The 20,424-nt window shown below is 47.3% G+C and overlaps 1 protein-coding gene across 13 annotated transcripts in view; it reads left to right on the plus strand.

The window, feature by feature from the left end:
- Positions 1–1,913: 1,913 nt before the first annotated feature.
- Positions 1,914–20,424, plus strand: part of FGFR3 (fibroblast growth factor receptor 3) — a 93,813-nt gene continuing 75,302 nt past the window's right edge. For 7 of the 13 annotated variants that reach the window (XM_027836109.1, XM_027836110.1, XM_027836111.1 and 4 more), the window contains exons 1-3: positions 1,915–2,017; positions 2,159–2,331; positions 3,231–3,654. In XM_027836109.1, coding sequence (XP_027691910.1) covers positions 3,465–3,654 — 190 coding nt within the window. In that variant the 5' untranslated portion in view covers positions 1,915–2,017; positions 2,159–2,331; positions 3,231–3,464. Of the gene's footprint in view, positions 2,018–2,158; positions 2,332–3,230; positions 3,655–20,424 lie in introns of all 13 variants that reach the window. The other 6 variants (XM_027836112.1, XM_027836113.1, XM_027836114.1 and 3 more) reach the window with 1 other exon arrangement.

The raw sequence follows: 20,424 nt of genomic DNA on the forward strand, positions 1-20,424 counted from the left end.
GTGTGTGTGTGTGTGTGTGTGTGTGTGTGTGTGTGTGTGCTTCAGAGCTATTTCAAGGGTCTATTTAGTAGGAAATTTTTGTGCATGTCCCTGATCCATTGAACCTATCCTTCCAGGTCTAGCTCCTGCCCTGCCCCTAACCCAAGCTCCTGATTAGTAGCAGTTCACCATATCTGGGGGGTCTGGGGGGCAGTATGCTGCACCCTTGCCATGTCACTGAGTGTATACCTCCCTCTCCTTCCACCACTTTCTCTAGGAACAGTCATCAACGCAACATTACCTTTTGAGAGAAGTGACAATCAATTGCCCTGACTCTACTCACCATCCCTGTGCTTTCCCAGATCTAAACACCCCTCCCTGTCCAGCACATGTGCTGTCTTTCCCCTATTCCAATGTAAGTTCCTCAGGTTGTGGGCTCCTCCAGCAGAAATTGCCTTATTTTTTGTATTCCTATCCGCAGTGTTCATGCTGGGCACTTCATAGTGAGCGCTTAATAAAAGCTACCATTTATTCAGACCCACCTCTTCCACACAGCCTTCCCTGATTTCTCTGGCCCAAATCCCCTCTCCCATTGAGCTCCTATGCTTCTTCCCCTCTGCAGCTCTCAGTGAGGAATAGACTTACCCCGTTCCTGCTGCCTCTCTCTTTTTTTTTTCCTCCCTAGACAGGCTGTCAGCTGCTGAGGGTCTCTTGCCTGTAAGGTCCCTTCCAATTCTAAAACCAATGATACTATGATCACATGTTGTTTAAGGAACTTGCCACTTGTCCCCTCCTCTGAAGAGCTCAAAATGTAATGAAGGAGTCTGAGACCCCACCGGACTCAGCCAGAAAACAAAGCATCAGTTCGTCCATGGAAGAAGAGAATGCTGCCCTTAGAGTGCCCCAGAGCGCTCCCGAAGCTTTCTGGGCCTCGGTTTCCTTATCTGTTAAATGAAGGGACTAGATTCAATGATGTCCAAATCTAATACGCTGGGATTCTTCGGAGCACAGGGCTTTGGGAGACCATGAAGCTTTCTCTTTCTACTCCTTTCCCACAAAGGCCTTTATTTAACAGGGACCAGGGATGTTCTTTCCATTCCCCCCCCCCTTTTTTTTATTTAGTTGACAGAACCTAGGCCAACTTCTTCATTTTACAGATAAGGAAACTGAGGACTAAAGAGGTTAAATGACTTGCCTACAGTCCCATAGGAAGTGACATAAGTATGTAGGATTCGACCTGGGTATTGGGAATCCAAATCCAGTTTTCTTTTCTTTTCTCCACCACTCTGTACTTTCCCGTCCCCCCACCCCTCAGCCCCCAACACGCACGCAACAATCCCATTTTTTCCCAGAGACCGTACTGAAATAGAGAATGTTTCCCCTTCCGAGCCATCCAGAGGCCGGGGGCGGGGGGGGGGGGTTTCACCCTCTTACAGGGGTCCCAACGCTCCCCTCCCCCCCCAAAAAAGAACTGACAGCCAGCAGTGGTTGGGTGAGCGCTACTCAAAGATCTGGGAGTTTTAAATTGTGGAAGGATTTCCCGGGTCGAGGGGATGGGGGGGGATTTGGCCGGGAATCTCTCTATTATCTAGCCTAAGACAAGGGGCTGGTCTGAACTCCGGCTCACTCTCACGCCCTCGGAGGCGGGTGCACCCTCTTAATTATTGCAATCCCCCCTCCCGCTGGACCCCCGGTCCCCTTCCTCTGCCTTAATCCCTTTAAGCAGAAGGAAGCCTGGCAGGGAGGCAGAGAATTGGGCGTCTCCCTCAATTCTGGGCGGGCCTCCCCACTAGTCCCCCCCCTTGGGAATGGGGAGGAGAAGGGAGGGGAAGAGAGGGAAGGGGAGGAGAGGGGAGGGGAAAGTAGGGGGCGGGCGGAACTAGATAACCCCCTCCTACAAGCCCTGGCTTTCGCTCAATCTCTCACTTCTCTCTGCTCCCTCGGTCTCCCGCCTCGGGCTCTTTGCGCGCCCGTGGCTAGAGCAGAGCGCGTAAGAGAAGGAAGGCAGAGAAGACTTGAGGGAAGAGTAGGAGGAGAGGTGGGGGAAAGGAGGAGAAGGAGAGGGGGGTGAAAAGGAGAGGGCCGAGGGGGCGGGGGTTAGGGGGCGGGCCGGGGGCGGAGGCGGGGCGGGCGCGGCCGGCGCGCTGCTAAGTGGTTGGAGCTGCCGCCGCTGTTGCAGGGGCTGCGCTGGAGAACTGGCCCGGGCGCACTGTGTGCGGTGACGGCGGCGGCAGCTGGCGCCGCTCGGTCCCTTGCTTCGGAGGAGGAGGAGGAGGAAGAGGAGGAGGAGGAGCTGTGCGCCCGAGAATCCTGGGCAGTGGAGCCGCCGCCGTCGGATCGGGGCCCGGCGAGGTAAGGGCATTCTCCCCGGGCGAGCTGGTGAGAGGCAAGCTCAAGGTGGGGGGAGACTGAGACGGAGCCGCGAGACTCCCCCCTCCTCCGCCCCTGGACTTTTCTTCCCAAGTTTCCTTCTCTGTCTGGGGAGCTGTTTGGGGCTGCTCTGCTAAGCTGGAGCGTTTTACTAGTTTGCTCTCATACCCGTCCTGGGCTTCCTTCCCGGGATGGGGTGGCAATGGGGGGGGGGGGTGTCAGAAGATCTTGAAATCCTACGACTTTAGAGAATTCTTGCATTTTGCATTTGGAGGTATACGGCAACTTGGAAGGAGCGTGCAGCCTGCCTGTCTCAAGCTGCAGTGGAGGGAAGGGGATGCTTCAAAAAAGATTTGAGAGAGAGAGAGCAACAGCAGTGAGAGGGAGAGGCTCTGAGGCCAGCAGCGATTTGGGGAGGCGGTGGCGCCGGGAGGGCGCCGGGCGTTAGCGCGCCCGGGGCCCGGGACTCCGCGCCCGCAGCGCGCTGCCAACGTGCCTCCCGGGGAGGCTAGGGTTCACCCCCCCTCCCCTGCTCCCGGAGCCACGGCTACAGCCCGGAGGCTCGCTCCTTCCCCTCCCCAATGGAAAGGGACATTCCTGAGCTGGAGGGGGGTTGCCTGTGGCGGTTTCTAAGAGGCTCTGGCTTGCAACTTTCTTCCCCATTGCTAAAACGGAAGACGCGGAGACCTAGACTGACAGTTGAAGGCAGTGTAAAGGAATTAATCGTAGCTGACTGACTAGTTTTGAAAAAGCCACCACGCACATAGACACACTCTTTTCCCTCCTTTTAACCCTGAGCCCCCAAACCTCCTGCAATCTTTTCCCTCTCTTTGGGAAACGGGTGCGATTTTTGCAGCTAGCGAACCTTTCCTCCCCTGCAGAACGGAGCGGAGCCGAGGGCTCTGGAGCAGCCGCGGCTTCCAGCCCCCAGGGGACACGCACAGCGATCCAGCCCGGAAGAAGTCTGTGAAGCCCTAGCTGCTGCAGCAGAGCGCAGAACCCCGTAGTCTCCTTCCTCCCGGGGAGCTAAGCTGGGCGCCGCGAAGCGGTCCCAGCCCCAGGTCGGAAGAGCCAAGAGCTCCGGGGAGAGGCGAAGCCCAGCATGCTGCCGGAGGATGCCTGAGGCTGGCCGGCCTGCAAGCGGGCGGCTTCCCGGGCCCTCCCGGAGCCTACCAGGAGGAATGGTGACCGCGGGCTGCGTCTTGGTCTTCTACCTGGCAGTGGCCGTGAATAGTGCGGGTGCCGGTCCGGGTCCGGGGCTGGTCATCTCTCACCTGGAGCCTCGCCCTGCCAGGAGAGCCACAGGTAAGGAGGGACCCGGGATTGGTTGGGAGGAGGAAGATTGTGGGGAATGTGGCGAGACCGGGTTTATGTCAGTGAGCCGAAATTTCCAGCCTCCTTCCTTCTCTCAGGCCAGTTCAGATTGGGAGTATTTGAACAGTGTGAAACCTCTCCTCCTCCCCTAGAGACAATTGCTGTCCACTTCCCTCCCCCCACCCCATCCCCAAGATTTGCAGAATCTCGGGTCTGCATGCTCCAGTCCGGTAGTGCTCCGCAGGTGCAGCGCTCTCAGGGAGCAGCCCCGGAGACTGCTACGGAGTTTCCATCGGTGCATTCTTTTCTCTCCTCTACCCCCACTCAGAGAGGAACGAAAGCCTTTTCTTTCTCTCTCCCTTCTTCCCCTGGTCCAGCACAACACGACGCTGAAATGCCAAGCCCAGTCCCCCCCCTCCCCCCCATGGCCTCCCTTTGTCAGGTTAATTGATAACCTAGCCTGTTGGCCGAGGCTGGTAGGAGAGGGAGAGCCGGAGAGAGTAAACATTTACAAACAGCCAACCCCCACCCCAGCAAGCCTGTGCTGGGGGGTGGCCTCGAAGCATGGCCCTGGTGGGGAGATGCTCCGAAGGAGATTTAAAAGGGCCAGAAGACTCAGCAAGCTAGTTTCTTAAACTGCGGGATTTCAAGGTCTTGAACTCTCAAATCGAAGCACTCTCCAGACTGGCTGGATCTGCCTTAGCTTTCGCCCTGCTTTTCTCTCTCGCTTGTGTTTGGCCTGATGGACCCTGGGCTCATTTTATGACTTGGGTGTCCGAGTGATTGCTCGGGCTGATTTAATGCCCCAGGCGGCTGTAATGTAATTGCTGCCTTCAGAAGGAAAATGAGGCTGAAAATGATGTGGAGTCTGGTTAAGACTTGGTAGCAAGGGCATGGTCAGCTGTGTAAAAGCCTTGGGCAGAACTGGGAAGGTCTGCAATGGAGCCAGGTTTGGATTTAATAAAAAAAGGCGGGGGGGGGGGAACATTCCCTATATCAGAACTGTCCAGAAGAGGAATTTGCTGTTTTCATAAGTAGTGAGCTTCCTGACACTAGTGGTCTTCAAACAGAGGCTGGAAGACCACTTGGGGGTGTTATAGAAAGAATTTCCAGCTCTGGACATGTTGGACTAGGTGAGCCCTGGAGTCCCTTACCTAATCTGTGATTCAGAGATTTATCAGTTCCTGCTAGTAGCCCTGTTGAAATCCCTTTGTGATGGAACCCATCCCAGCCTAGCCTGGACTTTTAGAAAGAGAAGCATAGAATTTGTGCATTGGAAAGCCTTCTTCTGAAAGAGGTCCCAGGGAAGAATTCCGTTTACAGGTTTCATTCAAGACATTCACACTGAACTTTCTTGGAGTTGACCAGAGAGAAAAAACCAGGAGAGAGAATTGTGTTTACGGGAGTTGAGTAACTAGCAACCCAGAGGTAATATAACCAGTAATATCAGAAGCCATCTAGTAACAAAGAAGAATTTTTAAAAGTACATTTGAAGGCAACATCCTTCCCGTCCTTCCTGCCTTGGGAGCTGCTACCTGTATGTGTCCTATTTGGTTTTCTGAGGCTCCACGTCCTGGCAATAGAAGCGATTCTATTGCCATTATAACTTTTATTATTGCAGTTTCCACCATTAATGTTTTAAGAGTTCCCATGTTCCACATAGAAAGTTTCTATTGTTCACAGAGGGTTGGGGGGTGGGGTGGGGGGAAGGAATGTTTGTCAGAAGGGAGAGGCAGATGAGCAAATGTAGTGACTGACCAGAGGGGAAGGGGCTCACAATCTCTCTCCTCCCCGTCCCCCCAGTTTGGAGTTCTCAGCCCTTTTGGCTTAAGGGACAGACAAGGCTCATCTTGGAATCATAAGCAGGTGATTTTTCCCTCCTCCATCCTTTTAACTCCAAATAACTTCCTTAATCTAGTAGGCAATGGACACTCTTGGCTATGAGCTCCGAGAGTCCTGAATTTGAAACCACAGGGTATGGGTCTGAGTCCCAGCTCTTGCTGCTGGCTACCCTTGGTCCAGTCACTCTCTCTGCGCCTCAGTTTCCTCACCTGGACAATGAGTGGGTTGGACTAGATGAGTGATCTTTAAGGCCTCTTTCAGCTCTGAATCCTAGTAGCTCTTGGACTCCCCTTAGAAAATCAGAGTCATTTAGAAATAGGTGAGGCATCTCTTAGAAATCATCAGGTCGGCTCTAGAGTTCCATAGGGTTTATTTTCAAGCCTAAACTGTGGAACTCATCTGCCTCTTCTCTGGGACCATCTTCAGGGGTCTCCCTCACATACTAACACACATATATGGATATAGATGGATACTGGGTGTCCTAAAAGTCTGAGTGTGTTTTAAGCTTTCATAGCCTTAAATAGATATGTGGGGACCAGGGGAGAGGGGAAGAGAGAGACAGAGAGAGAGAAATACTGGGTGTCCCAAAAGTCTGAGTGCCTTTTTAACTTTTCAGGACACCCAGTATCTATCTATATCCACCAATCTGTTTTAAACTATTAAAGCTTAAAACAGCACTAAGACTTTTGGGACATCCTGTATATGGCTTAGACAGATCCAGATGCCCAGACTTATTTCTGAACCTACAACAAGATCTACAGCAGCTTTTCTCAGGTGACTCTGTGGATGTGATAGAAATTTCCAACCACATCCCTGCCCTGCTGATGCCCCTTTGGGTTAAAGCTATAAATTCCCCTGGGGCTGGAGTGGGGTGGTTGGGGTGGCTGCACCAGGCTAGGGGAGGTGTTGGGTTTTGTCATCGGGGTGACACCAGAGTCTTAGCATAAGTCATTGGGCTGATAGCTCCCAACTTGCAGCAGCCAGATGCATTGATTTATAAGGTTGCTTTCAGCAGCCCCAGAAAAATCCATTAATGCAGATGACTCTGGTGTTTAAGAGCTGGGCAGAGAACTGGAGGGAACCCTGTTCTGAACTTACTGTGGGGTTTCCTTGCTCCGTTGGCTCTCCTTCAGGGCTGGCCCCCAGGGTCTTACAGTTAAGGAAATTATCACTATGTGGCAAAAAAAAAAGAAAAAGAAAGCTGCTGCTTAAAGGGATAGAAATGACAGAAGTCACTTCACTTCTAATGTAGAGCTGTAGGGTACCTTAGCCTAGCTGGTAAATGGCCCTCATTTTACAGGGGGTCAGAGGAACCAGGGGAGTGAAGTTACTTTCCCACTGACCCCCTGCTAGCTGGTGTAGGAGCCTGAGTTCTTCTGACTCTAACACAAGATGGGTTGGGATCCCTTTCTGGGAATCCAGGGGAAGGGGAGCTCTGTCCCTGGACTGGGAAGACAGTGTTCCCAGTGTGAGAGGGAATGTTCCACGGGGCAGGCAGCCGGGGAGGGGGTGTTCTGTACCCACCCGGGAGGACAACTTTAGTCAGAACTTACCATACCCTCCTCTAGCTGCTACTGTAATACCTAAGTGTTACAAAGCCACCAAATTTCAATGAATATAATCAGCCTCTTGGGGCCAGATTTTGGAGGTGGGGAGTGGATGGCTAGCAAACTATTTTCCCTTCCCCACCCTCATAATTACCAAAGGAGGTAACTTAGAGGAGTGGAAACGATAACAACAAAACACCACTGGTTTTAGAGTTTTAATTACCTGGGTTCAAATCCCAAGTCACTTGTATGACTTTTGGTGAGTACCTTTTCCTTTTCTGGGCCTCAGTTTCCACTTACAAAATGGAAGGTGGCAAATTAGTTTCTATGAAAGTAGACCCAGGAGAGGAAAGGGAGGAAAGAATAAATGTTTTTGGGAAGTCAGTGAGGCTTTAGAAGCTCTCCTTTGACAGAGAGGGAAACTGAGGAACAGAGCAAAAAGGGATTCACCTAAAGTCACATAGGTGGTAGGTAGCTGTAGACAGCTCCTATGGAAATCGCCCTGGATTTGGAGTCAGTGCCTCAGTTTGAAGCCTGGCTCTTTAAACTTCCTCTGTGATGGACTGTGGGCAAGTGCCTTCCCCAGTCTGAGCTGTCAAATGATGGCACTGGACTAAGTGGCCTTTCTAAGGCCCCTTCCAGATACCCTAGATCTCCTGAACTACCCTGGGGCTTCCTTAGCCCACAAGCCAAATATGTGAGGAAACTTCTCTGGAAAAGAGAAGGGACAAAAAGAGTATAAACACGTCCACACAGACACACACACACACATCCTCCTTCCCAATCTTTAAATTGAATGACTTGGAAGGAAAACAGCAGCCAAATCTTTCTCTGAATCCACTGGGCCATGGGACCCGGGCTCATTACTGAAGGTGGTTGTACACCGGCGTTTCCCATTACAGTGGAAGGCCTTATTTTTCCATAAAGAGGCCTGGAAGGATTTTTCCCTAGTGATCTAATTCTCCACACGGGCCCGGCGGCTGTAACAACCAACGCTTTATGCCTGTGCTCAGCTAACATAAAACGGGCATTGAAGGGGGCTCTTTTGGAGGTATGTGCATGTTTGCTCATATGAATGCTCGCTATTAGTGAAGGTGGAGGGCTGGGGGCCTAACATCTCCGCAGGGAGGTGTGGGGCTGTTGGTAGGAAGGAGGCAGGCAGATGGTGAGGTTGCCTCTGAATGGGACTGCAAACCAAAAACACTGAAAGCCCTCATCTGAGCTCACGTTCCCCTTGCTCCCTTTCTCCGAGACTGCTGCAGCCAGGGAGAAACAATGTCATTATATATTTTTTTTCTTTTTCTTTTTTTTCTTTTTTTTTATGAATGAAAGTAGGCAAGATAGAATTGAATGTGTATGTCAGCCAGCAGCCATGACAGGGCACATTAGGGGAGGTCAGTGAACTCTTTTAGTGGCCTGAGCATACGGTCACTCCATTCAACTCCTACAGAATAGACATCAATATCGGAAAAGAGGACTCCCTCCCTCCAATTTGCATTAGTATTCAGATAAAGATATTACTCCCTACAATTGGTGAATGTCAAGTGAGCTGAGTAGAGGGGTGGAAATCAACATATGAGCATCTCACTTTATTTTTTTTAAGCCAGAGGGGTTTGGAACCATTTTTTAAGCCACTTTATTGGCAATATGGGATATGTAAAAGTCACTCCCTACCTCCTCTACCCCCCCTTTTCCCATCAAGATTTCAAGCCTACCTTCTCTCCCCCCCCCAAAAGGTTCAGCTGGGCATCTGAGGGGGAGGGGAAATGAGCATTAGTCTATTTTCAGGGCTAAGAGGAAATAAGTTTGCAAAGATGGAATTACAGGCTTCTTGGCTAAGCCAAAAACACCCCTTCTCAGAGATGCTGGGGCCGTTGTCTCCCCCACCCCCATCCCTGGGCAAAGGCACGTGTGGGTCTCGTTTTGAGTTACCATTAATATTTGACTGATCCTTGGCTCCTGGGAGTTTAAGGGGGGGGGGGGGCAGGAACAAGACAATTTCTGTATAATTCCAGGGCTGAGCCAGTCTTGTTCTTGGTATCAGATGTCCAAAGACAAATTTGTTCCCGTTTCTTTTTCTTCGCCCCCGACCATCTGAAGATAACGGAATCTGTAGCAGGATAATTGAATAGGGATCACATAACCTAGCAGGGCTTCATAGATCCTCATCAGCTTTGGTATTGGGTTCTGTCCCCCCTCCTTCTTTTCCTCCTGCAACCCAACGCCTACTACTGAAAAATAAAATATATTTCTTAGTTTCTTTCCATACACCTATAGCACATCTGCATAGATACAATGCAAAAAAGAGGGACAGTGCAGAATAATGATACTGACTTGGATGGACCCTCTCTGGGCCTCAGTTTCCTCAACTGTAAAAGGATAGGATTGGAAAGTATCACTAAGGGCCTTTCTCACTATAAAAGTCCGTGTGCCTATATATACGTACATATCCTCCATTGCTGTCTGTACCTTATAGAGGCATTGAGGTGTCCGTAGGTTGTGACCCTAGTTCTGGTGGGTCATGCCAGCTATATGCTCTTGCAGGGCCCTCCAATCCAAGTACTGTTGAGGAGCAGCTCTGCCTGGCTGCCTCTTAAGGACCAGCTTAGCTAATTACTATCAAAGAAAGGCTCAGCACCAGAAAGGGGCTACCAGACTTTTTTTTTTTTTTTTGGTCGAGGGGAAGATGTGGCATAGCAATTTTTAAAATGGTTTATTAAGGCAGGCAAAGTTGTGGCCTGGGTCGTGGAAGCCCCTCCGTGCCTATTCTGGGTGGGTGAGTGGATGGGGATCATTCTGATCCTTGAAACATTGTGTGTGTGTGTGTGTGTGTGTGTGTTAGTCTTTCTCCTATTAGAGCTAAATCTGGGGAATAAGTTGATAGATTAGTAACACTGTTCCTATAATAAGATGGCTCCTAATAGCTAGGAGAGAAAAGAGGCTAATAAAAATTTATAAATATTAAGTCTGGCTCTTTCCAAAGGGACATAAATTACCCTGAACATTGCTGTCTGGTGGGGCATGCCACTGTCCTTCCTAACCTCGTTGTAATCGGCTCATCTTTTCCAAGGGTGAGATTGGAGTTTATTAATGAACTTGACATCATGTCTCTTTGGTCTTGGCTGAACAAGTCCCAATCCCTGCTTTTATAACCAGCAGCTAATATTTCTTACAGACACCAGCTGCTAATTGCCATGAAAATGGCCTGATCAGTAATTGATAACCACTGCCTGGTCTTCTGTCCCTCCTCAGATTTGTATCTGTATCTTACTCCTATCCCATTCTCCTTTCTTTTCATCCTTCCTATTCGTGAATGCATGCATTCATTCAACAAACACTTACTAAGATTCTACTAGGCAGGAGAGGGGAGGAGTGCAGACATTCCTTTATGTGCATCATAACCTCCACATATTCATTAGACTAATCTTTTTAAGGACAGAAATTGTATAATTTTTCCATCTTTTTTGTACTCAACTCCATGTATAGGAATATATGTGTGCATATAGTGTATGCCCATATAATAAGTGCTTATACATATGTAATATACATGTGTAATATTCATTCATATAATAGGTACTTAATAGCTTAACAAACAATTGTTGAATTCTGAACCAAGAATATATTGGGATATATAAGTTCAGGGATGTTGGACATTTTCATACCTTACCAAAAAATCTCTCTGGTTGCTGTTCAGATGATAGAAAGATATTAGGATTTATAGTGGAATATCACTGGAAAATTCCCAAGTATCTTGGACTATCATGGTCCTTTTTTGGAACTCTTCAAACTTGGCACTAATTGTAGCTGATGCTCAAGAGTTAATGTCAGTTTCCTAGCTTGTCTTCATGTCTCCTTCCACTAGAGCCAAGGCTGCTAAGTAGATAGATTTAAAAGGTTTTAAGCAAGATTGATTTTATCAATGAGATTTTTTTAGATTTTTTTTTCCTTCAAAATAAATTTCCCTGACCTATCAAAAATTAATTACTACATTGGGTCAAGTGTAATCTGTCTCCAAATAAAATCTGTACTCCTTAAGTGGAATAAATTCATTAAAAAAAAAGAAATACATATATATGCTAAAAAGTAACTACAATTATAAGCTGTTCTTGGATTTTATAAAAGCTAATGAGGAGAGGGGGACAGGGAGTGGAATGTAGCCTATTTCAGACTAAAATGATGCCTGATGCTGGTAAGGATTTGAAGGATAGCCCCTCAATAAATGTTTAGCACTTAACTCTTAGCTGAAAAGGCTAACTAAATGTGGCAGGCCCCAGGCAGGACATGTGGAGCTAGAATAGCAGAGTTTAAATCTTAGGTCTGCCACTTAGTACCACTGTGACCTGTAGAAAATGCACTTAACCACTCTGTGCCTCAGTTTCTTCATCTGTAAGATAGGAGAGCCGGTGGTGTTTGGATGACACGGCCTTAAAAAGTTCCTTCCAAGTTGTTGTGTCCCCTTCCTTGCTGCCCTTCCTGACCATCCTCCATTCACTGTTCTTTTCGGTTCCTTTTCCAATCTTGCAAGGGTGGGTATGGATTCCTTTATTTGGGGGGAAAAAATACTGGTGCTCCTGTTGGCTATTGGGGAAACTAATAATAGTAAAAACAATTATTTAATTTGGGGAGATTAGGGGTTAGGAAAGAGCATCTGTTTACAGAAGAGGTTTCTTGAGTTAATTAAATAATATTTAATTAACTGGAATGAGAACTCAGAACTAATTGATTAATTAATGAGAGTGATTGTGATTAATAAATAATAAAGAAATATCCAAACATAGCCTTGGATTACCTTAGAACTGGGTGTGATAAGAAGGAATATGGCCATGAGTTCAGTGGCAGGCATCAGGGGCCCATCCCTTTACAGTCAAGGCTGAAATCCTGCTACACTCACTTTTGTATGGAACTCTAAAGTTTGCAGTACACTTTCATTTATACCCATTATCTCATTTGAGCCTGCATGGAGAAAGAGGGTGGGGGATTTAGAATCAGAAATTCAGCATTTGAATCCTTGCTTTTTCCACTTGCTGTACCTATGTGACTTTGGGCAGGCAAATTGCATCCCTATTCTGAACCCCAGCCACCCCATCCACAAATGTCCCTTCCATCTAGATGGTTCAGTGGACTTGGAATCAAGAAGAATGGATCGAATCTTGCCTCAGTCCCTTATTAGCCGGATGATTCCCCGAGGCAAGTCAACTTCTCTGATTCTCAGTTTCCTCCTCTGTAAAATAGGGATAATACTTATCACCGAGTATTGAATGGGCTAACATGAAAAGTGCTCTGCAAATCTTTAAGCATTAGGTATTTGCTAGTTATTAACTCTAAAATCCCATGGTTCCACAAGTTCATTCTAGCCCATGTAGTGCCTCACAGTGGGCCTTCCCTGTGCCTGTGTGATCACCCCTCTCCACCCAACCAGGAAGAAGTAGTCAGGCTTCCCGGGCAAGAGCTTAGACTGATAGACTGTACTTTGAGCTGGGCCATCCAAGGGGAGAGCACTTTTATCAATTTCCTCACTGACCTTCCCGGAGTGGACTTTGAGTGCTCCGGGCTCAGATCTGGCTTGGGCTCTCACTGGACGATTTCTCTTTCCATCTGCTGTGCTTGTAAAGCTGTGGCTTACGGCCCTGTCTAATTGAGTTATAACTAACTTAACTGCTCCCCATTTTAAGCTTTCGTCAGACGCTCCCAGCTCCTACCACGTAATTAGAGTTGGCAAGCGAGGTTTGGGCTTCCCGCAACAGTAGTTACTGGTTTGTAGGGGTGGGGTGTGTGGGTGTGGGTGCAGAGGGGGTGTGACAGACCCTCACCTTCCATATCCGAGCCCTTCCTCTTAAACAGCCAGGAAATGATCTTAATATCAAAAATAAACCGGAGGGTACCTCCCCCTCCTCTCCCCCCCCCCCCAGCAAATCCCAGCATAACTGAGTCAAGTCCAAATGAGAACAGAACATGGTGTTATGTTAAGCTGCCCTGTAATTTTAGCTAGTTCAAGGTCTCTCCTGGCTTTGAAGGGCCCAGAAGGAGAAAAGGGGGGTGGGGGAAGAGAAATTTAGCAGTGCATCAAGATTACACAATAACTAAAGTCCCAAACCTTCAGATAATTTAAGAGAACTATGGGCAGGAAAAACCTTCTCCTTCACCTTGCTGTGTGAGTGTGAGCAAATCTCTTCCCCTTTCTGGGCCCAATGATGTTTGTGACATTATCAGGGGTGAACTGACTAATTGAGGCATTATTGATCACCTACTGTAACAGGTGAAAATAACAACTCCCATGTCTGTGTTCCTTGAAGTTTTTCAAAGTCCTTTTCTCTCAGCGCCCCTTTTGAGGTGGGTCTGTGCAGATACTATCATCGCTGTTTCATAGATGGAGAACCTGAAACTCAGAGAATGGAAAGGTTTGCCCAAGCTCATAGACCTCATCGGTATCAGACCTGTGCCAGGCTGTTGCTGCTGCTGTCTGTCCTTTATTCTAGAAGAGGACCATGACATCAGGGGCGTGGTGATGCCATGATGTTCTTTTTTTCCTACCAAACTGCCCCTCTGAGATGAGAGAGAAGATGAACTCCATTTTTAAGAAACTGGTGCCTTTTAAAGAAAATATATCAGTCATTCCCCACCACCAATATTCCACTCCCACCTAACTTTCCCTTATAACAAAAAGGAGGGGTAAAAAGCAGTTTAGGCAGGCCACTCAACCCATCAACTTCATCTGAGAGCATAGGCCAGCCTAGGTGTGCCAAGGGGTAGAGTGATGGATATGGAGCCAAGAAGACCTGAATTTAAATCCAGCCTCAGGCACTTAACTAGGTATATTACCCTGGGCAATTACCTTTGTCTGCCTTAGTTTCCTCATCTGTAAAATGGAGATAATGATAGCAGCTACCTCCCAGGGTTGTTACGAGGATCAAATGAGATCTTATTTGGAAAGTGCTTTGCAAACCTTAAAGTGCCATATAAATGCTGGCTTTTATTTTGATTTTGATTTTGATTATTTCATATACATGGTCTCCCACATCTGTGATGAAGGAAGGGAGGTTCATTTTCTCACTTGACTACAGGGGCCTAGCTGGGTCATTACAATATATGTGTGTATGTATAAGTGTGTGTGTGTATATATATATATATATATATATGTGTGTGTGTGTGTGTATGTATATGTGTATTATGTGCGTGCATGTGTATATATGTGTGTATTGTATGTTTGTATATGTGTGTATATGTATGTGTGTGCATGTGTATATGTGTATGTATTGTATATGTGTATTCGTGTATGTGTGTATGTGTGTATGTGTATGTATATGTGTGTGCATGTATGTATATATGTGTGTATATAGGCTTGTGTGTGTGAGCAAGCACGAACTCAACTGAGTGCGCTTTAGAGTCTTTGTCTTTTCAAACACTCAGATGTGGCTGTTGCACCGTATTATTTTCCTGGTTCTCTTTCTTCCACTCTGCATCAGGTCCCCTGAGCCTTCCTCACAGGCTTCTCTGAATTCTCCCGTTGAGTGGTTTGCTTCTCACAGCACAATGTTATCCCGTCATGTTCATCTGCCACGAGCTGTTTGCCCCTCCCAGTCACTGGGCACTGATTTTCTTTCCAATTCTCTCCTGTTGTTGTTGATCAAGCATTTTAGTTGTGTCTGAGTCTCAGGTGACCCCATTTGGGGGTTTTCTTGGCAAAGATACTGGAGTGGCTTGCTGTTTCTTTCTCCAGCTCATTTTACAGATGAGGAAACTGAGGCAAACAGGGTTAAGTGACTTGCCCAGGGTCACACGGGCTAGTAAGTGTCTGAGGCTGGATTTGAACTCATGAAAATTCATCTTTCAGACTCCAAAACCAGTGCTTTATCTCCTGCATCACGTAGCACAAATGGGACCTTTCTTTTTATCTTCGACTTCTTTGAGATATATGCCTGGCAGTGAATTCCTTTTAGTTCAGAGTAGTCACAGAATGTTAGAGCTGGAAGTGATTTTTAGAGACTGTATAGTCAAGCCCTCTCATTTTACAAATAGGGAAACTGAGGGCCCAGAGAAGGGCTAAAAACTTGCCAGAGATCACCCAGGGAGTTGGTGACAGAGCCCTCTCTGTGCCCACTGTTAAGTCTAAGTGTGAAGCTGGAATTTGTTAAAACATTTTTTTTCTCCTTTGGGCCTCCCAAATTTACCACAAGGATGATGGGGGTGGGGTTATACAGGGGGTCTGAGTGGTGTTTTTATTTGGGTTTCAGATTCAGGCTTGGAACTGGCTTGTGTTCTGTAACATAAATAAAATACCACATGTGATCTCCCTGTTTATATGCTTATCAGAGACTGGAGCCAGCCCTCCTGGCTCTGTACTCTGCAGAGGGAGAGGTTAAAAAATAATTCCTTCATCAAAAGAGGAGACCTCTTTCCAAACTGGGGGGTTTGGGGCAGGAAGGAGTTGGGGGGACCAGGAGAGTGGGTTGGAACACTTCTAAATTAGAAGTCAGAAATCAGTTACTATCCCATCTCTGCTGTTTCCTGGGTGGGTGACTTTGGGCAAGTCACTTCTTTTCCCTCTCTGGGCCTCATTTTCCTTTTCTGTAAAATGAGGGGATGCTTTTGATTCTATGAGCCCTACCTTGTTCCTTTGCCCATAAAAGGCTTTGAGCTCTCAGCCTCAGAGTCAAGGAGACGCATATTACCTTTGAATCCATAGGAGAGTTCTCATCTCACCCCCCCCCACCCCTACCCCCTTTGGCCTAGCCTGCCACTGTCCTTGACTTAGGAGGATTTTATCCCAGTTTGATCTATTGATAATCCTGTGGCTACCCTAATGCCGCCCCCTTCCCTCTCCCCTCCATCCCTTCCCCCCAACCCAAAGGGCTTTATATCCCCCGAGAAGTTCTACAGTCACCAATATTGGGGGCAGCTCCTCTGTACCCTGTCCTATGGGGCAATACATGACAGTAATCACATTGATAGTCTTTCAAGGTTTACAGAGAGCTTTATAGACATGACTTCTCCATCATGCCCCCTCGCTGGGTACCTTCTCCCCTCTCCTCCCCACTTTTCAGCTTTCTTCTCTCTGTCATCTTCCTCCATTAGATGGTAAGGTCCTTGAGGGCAGCAGTTGTCTTTTTCTTTGTATATGTATTCCCAGCTCCTCAAACAGTGCCTGGCACATAGTGGATGCTTAATAAATGTTTATTGACTGACTGATCCAAAGAAGGACCCAAGAGATGATAAAGCTAGGTGACCTGAAGTCAGGAAGATCCGAGTTCAAATTTGGCTTTTGATACTTAGTAGCTGAGGGACGTTGGGCAGGTCACTTAATCTTTGTCTGCCGCAGTTTCCTTAAATGTAAAATGAGGACAATTGTAGTACTTACCTCCCAGACTTGTGAAGACAAAGTGAGATAATATTTGTAAAGTGTTTTGCAAACCTTAAAGCACTATATAAATGCTAGCTATTATTATTCTTATCGTTAATATCATTGTTCATAATCCTTCATACCCAGCCCCCTCCTTTCCAGTTTTCTTACACCTTATTCCCTGTCCTCCCTGTCACTTTGATCCAGTGACAATGGCCTGCTTGCTGTTCCTCAAACAAAACTCTCCCTCTCAGCCCTGAACTTTTTTTTTTGAGACAGTCAGTGTTAAGTGACTTGCTCAGCGTCACACAGCTAGTAAGTGTTTGAGGCAGGATTTGAACTCAAGTCCTCCTGACTCCAGGACTGGTGCTCTATCTATTTTGGTGCCTAGCTGCCCCCCGACTGGGCATTTCCCATGCCTGGGGTGCTCTCTCTCTCCAACTCTGCCTCCTGGTTTCCCTGGCTTCCTTTAACTCTTAGCTGAAATCCCACCTTCTGAAGAAGCCTTTGCTGATGCCCTTTAATTGATTAGTTTCCATTCTCCTGCCGCCATCTTGTTTGTCCATAGTAGTTTTGTATGTTGTCTCCCCCACTGGATTATGAGCTCCCTAAGGGCAGGGGCTGGTTTTTGCCTTTTTCTGTATCCCCATGGATTAGCCCAGTGCCTGGTGCATAGTAGGTACTTAATAATACTTGTTGACTGACTAACTGTTGACTCACTGACCCTGGGCAATCCACTTAACTTTCCTTTCAGTTTCATCATCTGATCCACGAAGGGGTTGGATTCCATGGCTTCCAATGACCCTTCCTGCTCCTATGATAAGAAATACAACCAAAGACTTAGACTCACAGACCGACAAAGGCATGAAGGACCTCCGAGGTCATCCGGTCCATCCCCCTTATTTTATAGGTTAAGCAGCTTGTATTCAGTCATATGATAAATCACAGCAGGGCTAGTGCTAGAAACCGTTTATTAGGTGGCTCCTATGCATGTGCCAGATGCTGTGCGAGCCTCTGAAAATACCGACATAGCGGCTGAAACAACACCTATACATGAGACGTTTCCATGCCAAGGAGCTCCTGGGCTCCCAGTAGACGTTCTTCCTTCTGGACGGCACTTGGCCATTGCCCTCAAGGAGAGCGCACGTACCCAAGTACAGGTTCTAGTCCCTATATTTAATTATATTAAGTTATTATTTAATTTATAAATATTTAATTAGTAAAATAAACATTAAATTTAATTAATAATTTAATTAATAAATATTTTTATTTAAATTAAATTATTATTTAATAATTTTTATTTATTTAATATTTAATAATAATTAGTTAATAATAAAATATTAAAATAAATGATTTAATTAATAAAATAAATATTAAAATAATAAAATTTAAAATTTAATTTAAAATTAAAATTAAAAATTTTTATTTAAAAATTAAATAAAATTAAACCTCTGGCTTAAAGGAAAATCCAAACCAAATTCAAGGCTTTCTGCTGAATGTCATTGCCAGGGGCAGGGCAGCGGGGGGAGAAGAAGCCCAGTGAGGACGCCTGGGTCTTCCTCTCACCCCTGGTGCCCACTTGTGGTCCACTTTGAACGAGTTTCTTCTTTCTTGGGGCTTGAGTTTCCCCAGCTGTAAAATAAGTGGGTTGGATTTAGAAGGTCTCTAAGGTTCCTTCTCCCAATAAGACTTTTTGTTATGGGTAAAAGAAAGGGGTACCAATAGGGTATTAGGCAGAGCTAGCCCGTGTGGAGAGCGGAATGCTAGTCTCGGGGCAGGAGCAGGTCCTGAGAGGCCCAAAGTTAGCCTTTGTCGCTAGATGAGTTAGGCTGGACGTGCCTGCTCCTCAGGGTTTTACCTAGTATGCTAGAGGAATAGTGGGCAGGTATGCTACCTGGGCTGGGCTGGGCTGGGCCTGGGCCTTGGAGAGAGGGATGAGGAAAGCATTGAAGCACGAAAGAATCTCTCTAGGAGCTGGGTGACCTGGGGGAAGATACTTCACTTTTCTGGGACTCAGTTTCCTCTTCTGTAACATGAGGGAATAGATTAAGGTTTTTTAACCTGCAGTCAACAAACTTGCTTTTAAAAATAGGTAGACAGGGCAGCTAGGTGGCGCAGTGGATAGAGCACCAGCCTTGGATTCAGGAGGACCTGAGTTCAAATGTGGCCTCAGACACATAACATGCACTAGCTGTGTGACCTTGGGCAAGTCACTTAACCCCATTGCCTAGCCCCCCCCCCCAAATTAGGTAGATAGATTAATTGGTTTCCATGTGATTGCTCAATGCATTTTATTTTATGCATCTGGAAACATTCTGAGAAGAGATCCATTGGGGTCTGTGGCACAAAAAAGTAAGAATCCTGGACTAAGATGGTCTGGAAGGTCACATCCAGCTCTAAACCTGGAATGAGGCAGTATAGTGAATGAATGCTGCCAGGCTTGGGTTCCATATATACTTACCTGAATGACCCTGAGCAAGCCTGCCTCAGTGTCCTTATCTGTAAAATGGGGGTGATCATAGCACCTCCCTCCTGGGGTGGTTGTGAGGATCAGATGAGATCCTATTCATAAGGTGCTTTGCAGACCTTAAAACACTCTATAAATACTAGCTATTACTATTATTATTATTATTAAAATCGTGTGATCCCACAAGACAGGGCTGTTGGGGGAATGAGTGCTTTGTGAACCAGTAGAGAACAGTCAAGAAATGGCCGCTGTGATTATTGTGGTTGCTAATCATCATAGCTCCCATATAAGGGCCTTATTAGGATCGAATACGTGCTTTCGTCTCATAATAGCCCAGAGAGGTCGGTAGGAGAAGCATCATCATTCCCAGCTGAGGCCCCAAGGGAAGGGACGCTAACGTCACTCAGCTAGCAAGGAAGTCATTGCTCTTATCTCGGTAGCACTTTAAAGTTTACCAGGGGTCTTCCCAGCGGTCAGCCTTACCATGGCTCCCACCTCCTGGGACTGAGGATAATAAGCCATTACTATCTATCCCCAATAGCAGGGCCCGACTTGGAGCCCAGGCCTAATCCTGCCGACCAGAAGGTGATAGTACGGAGATCCCTAGATCTGGAGTCCCGAGGCCCTGGGCTCCAGACCTCCTCTGCTCCCTCCTGGCTGAGAGGCATGGTCTGGGTGACCTTGGAGGCCCCTTCCTGCCGTAAGCCTGTGATCCTAGATTCCAAGGCCCTTCTATCCCTCGCTGCTCAATGAGGTAGAACCCTCTCTCTTCTGAGCCTTCATTAGGAAAAGACCACAACAAAGAGTTTGTTTTGAGTGGGGCCAGCTTTAATTGTAGGTGTGGGTACTCCTAATCTCCTGCCCCAGCCCGGTTGGGGCAGGGCATTGGAAAAGGGCTGGAAGTCCTCTGGAAGGCAGTTCCATCATATCAGTGACCTGGGGGCCTCTGGAGGCTTGGTCACAGCTGGAAACTCACACAATGCCTCAGAGAAAGTGGAGCTAATCCGCCCCGGGGGGCTGCCTGGAGGAGGTGGGGCCCAGGGGAAATCCACCAATGAGGCCACAGCTCATCTGCTCAGGTCAGGCTCACTGGGGCTTGGAGGCCTGACCTGGCCAGCGTAATTTAGCTGATTTGAAAAACAAGCCCCAGTTTTGTTCTTGGGAATTGTGGTACCTCTGATGCCTGACCAGAACCGGGCCCAGAACAGATCACTGCGTTCACAGGGATCCGCAAAATGTCTTATTAAGAAAACAGAGGTGGGGAAATACGTGCCGGAAAAGAGCGACTCAGTTTGGAATTAGGATCCCATCTCTGCCTCTGCCTCTGCCTCGCCTTGCCAAGGCTCTTCGTTTCTCTGGGTCTTACTTTCCATCTCTGTTAAATGAGGGGCTTTGGCCTAAATGGCCTCTCTGGTCCCTTCCAGCTTTAATAATTTATGTTCTATGTTCTAAGGTCCCTTCCAGCCTTGACATTCTGTGTTCTGTGGTCTAAGGTCCCTTCCAGCTATGATATTCTCTGTTCTAAGGTCCCTTCCAGCTTTGATACTCTGTGTTCTATGTTCTAGGAT

Source organism: Vombatus ursinus, unplaced genomic scaffold, assembly GCF_900497805.2.
Source record: "Vombatus ursinus unplaced genomic scaffold, bare-nosed wombat genome assembly UNPS02014818.1, whole genome shotgun sequence".
Taxonomy (NCBI): domain Eukaryota; kingdom Metazoa; phylum Chordata; class Mammalia; order Diprotodontia; family Vombatidae; genus Vombatus; species Vombatus ursinus.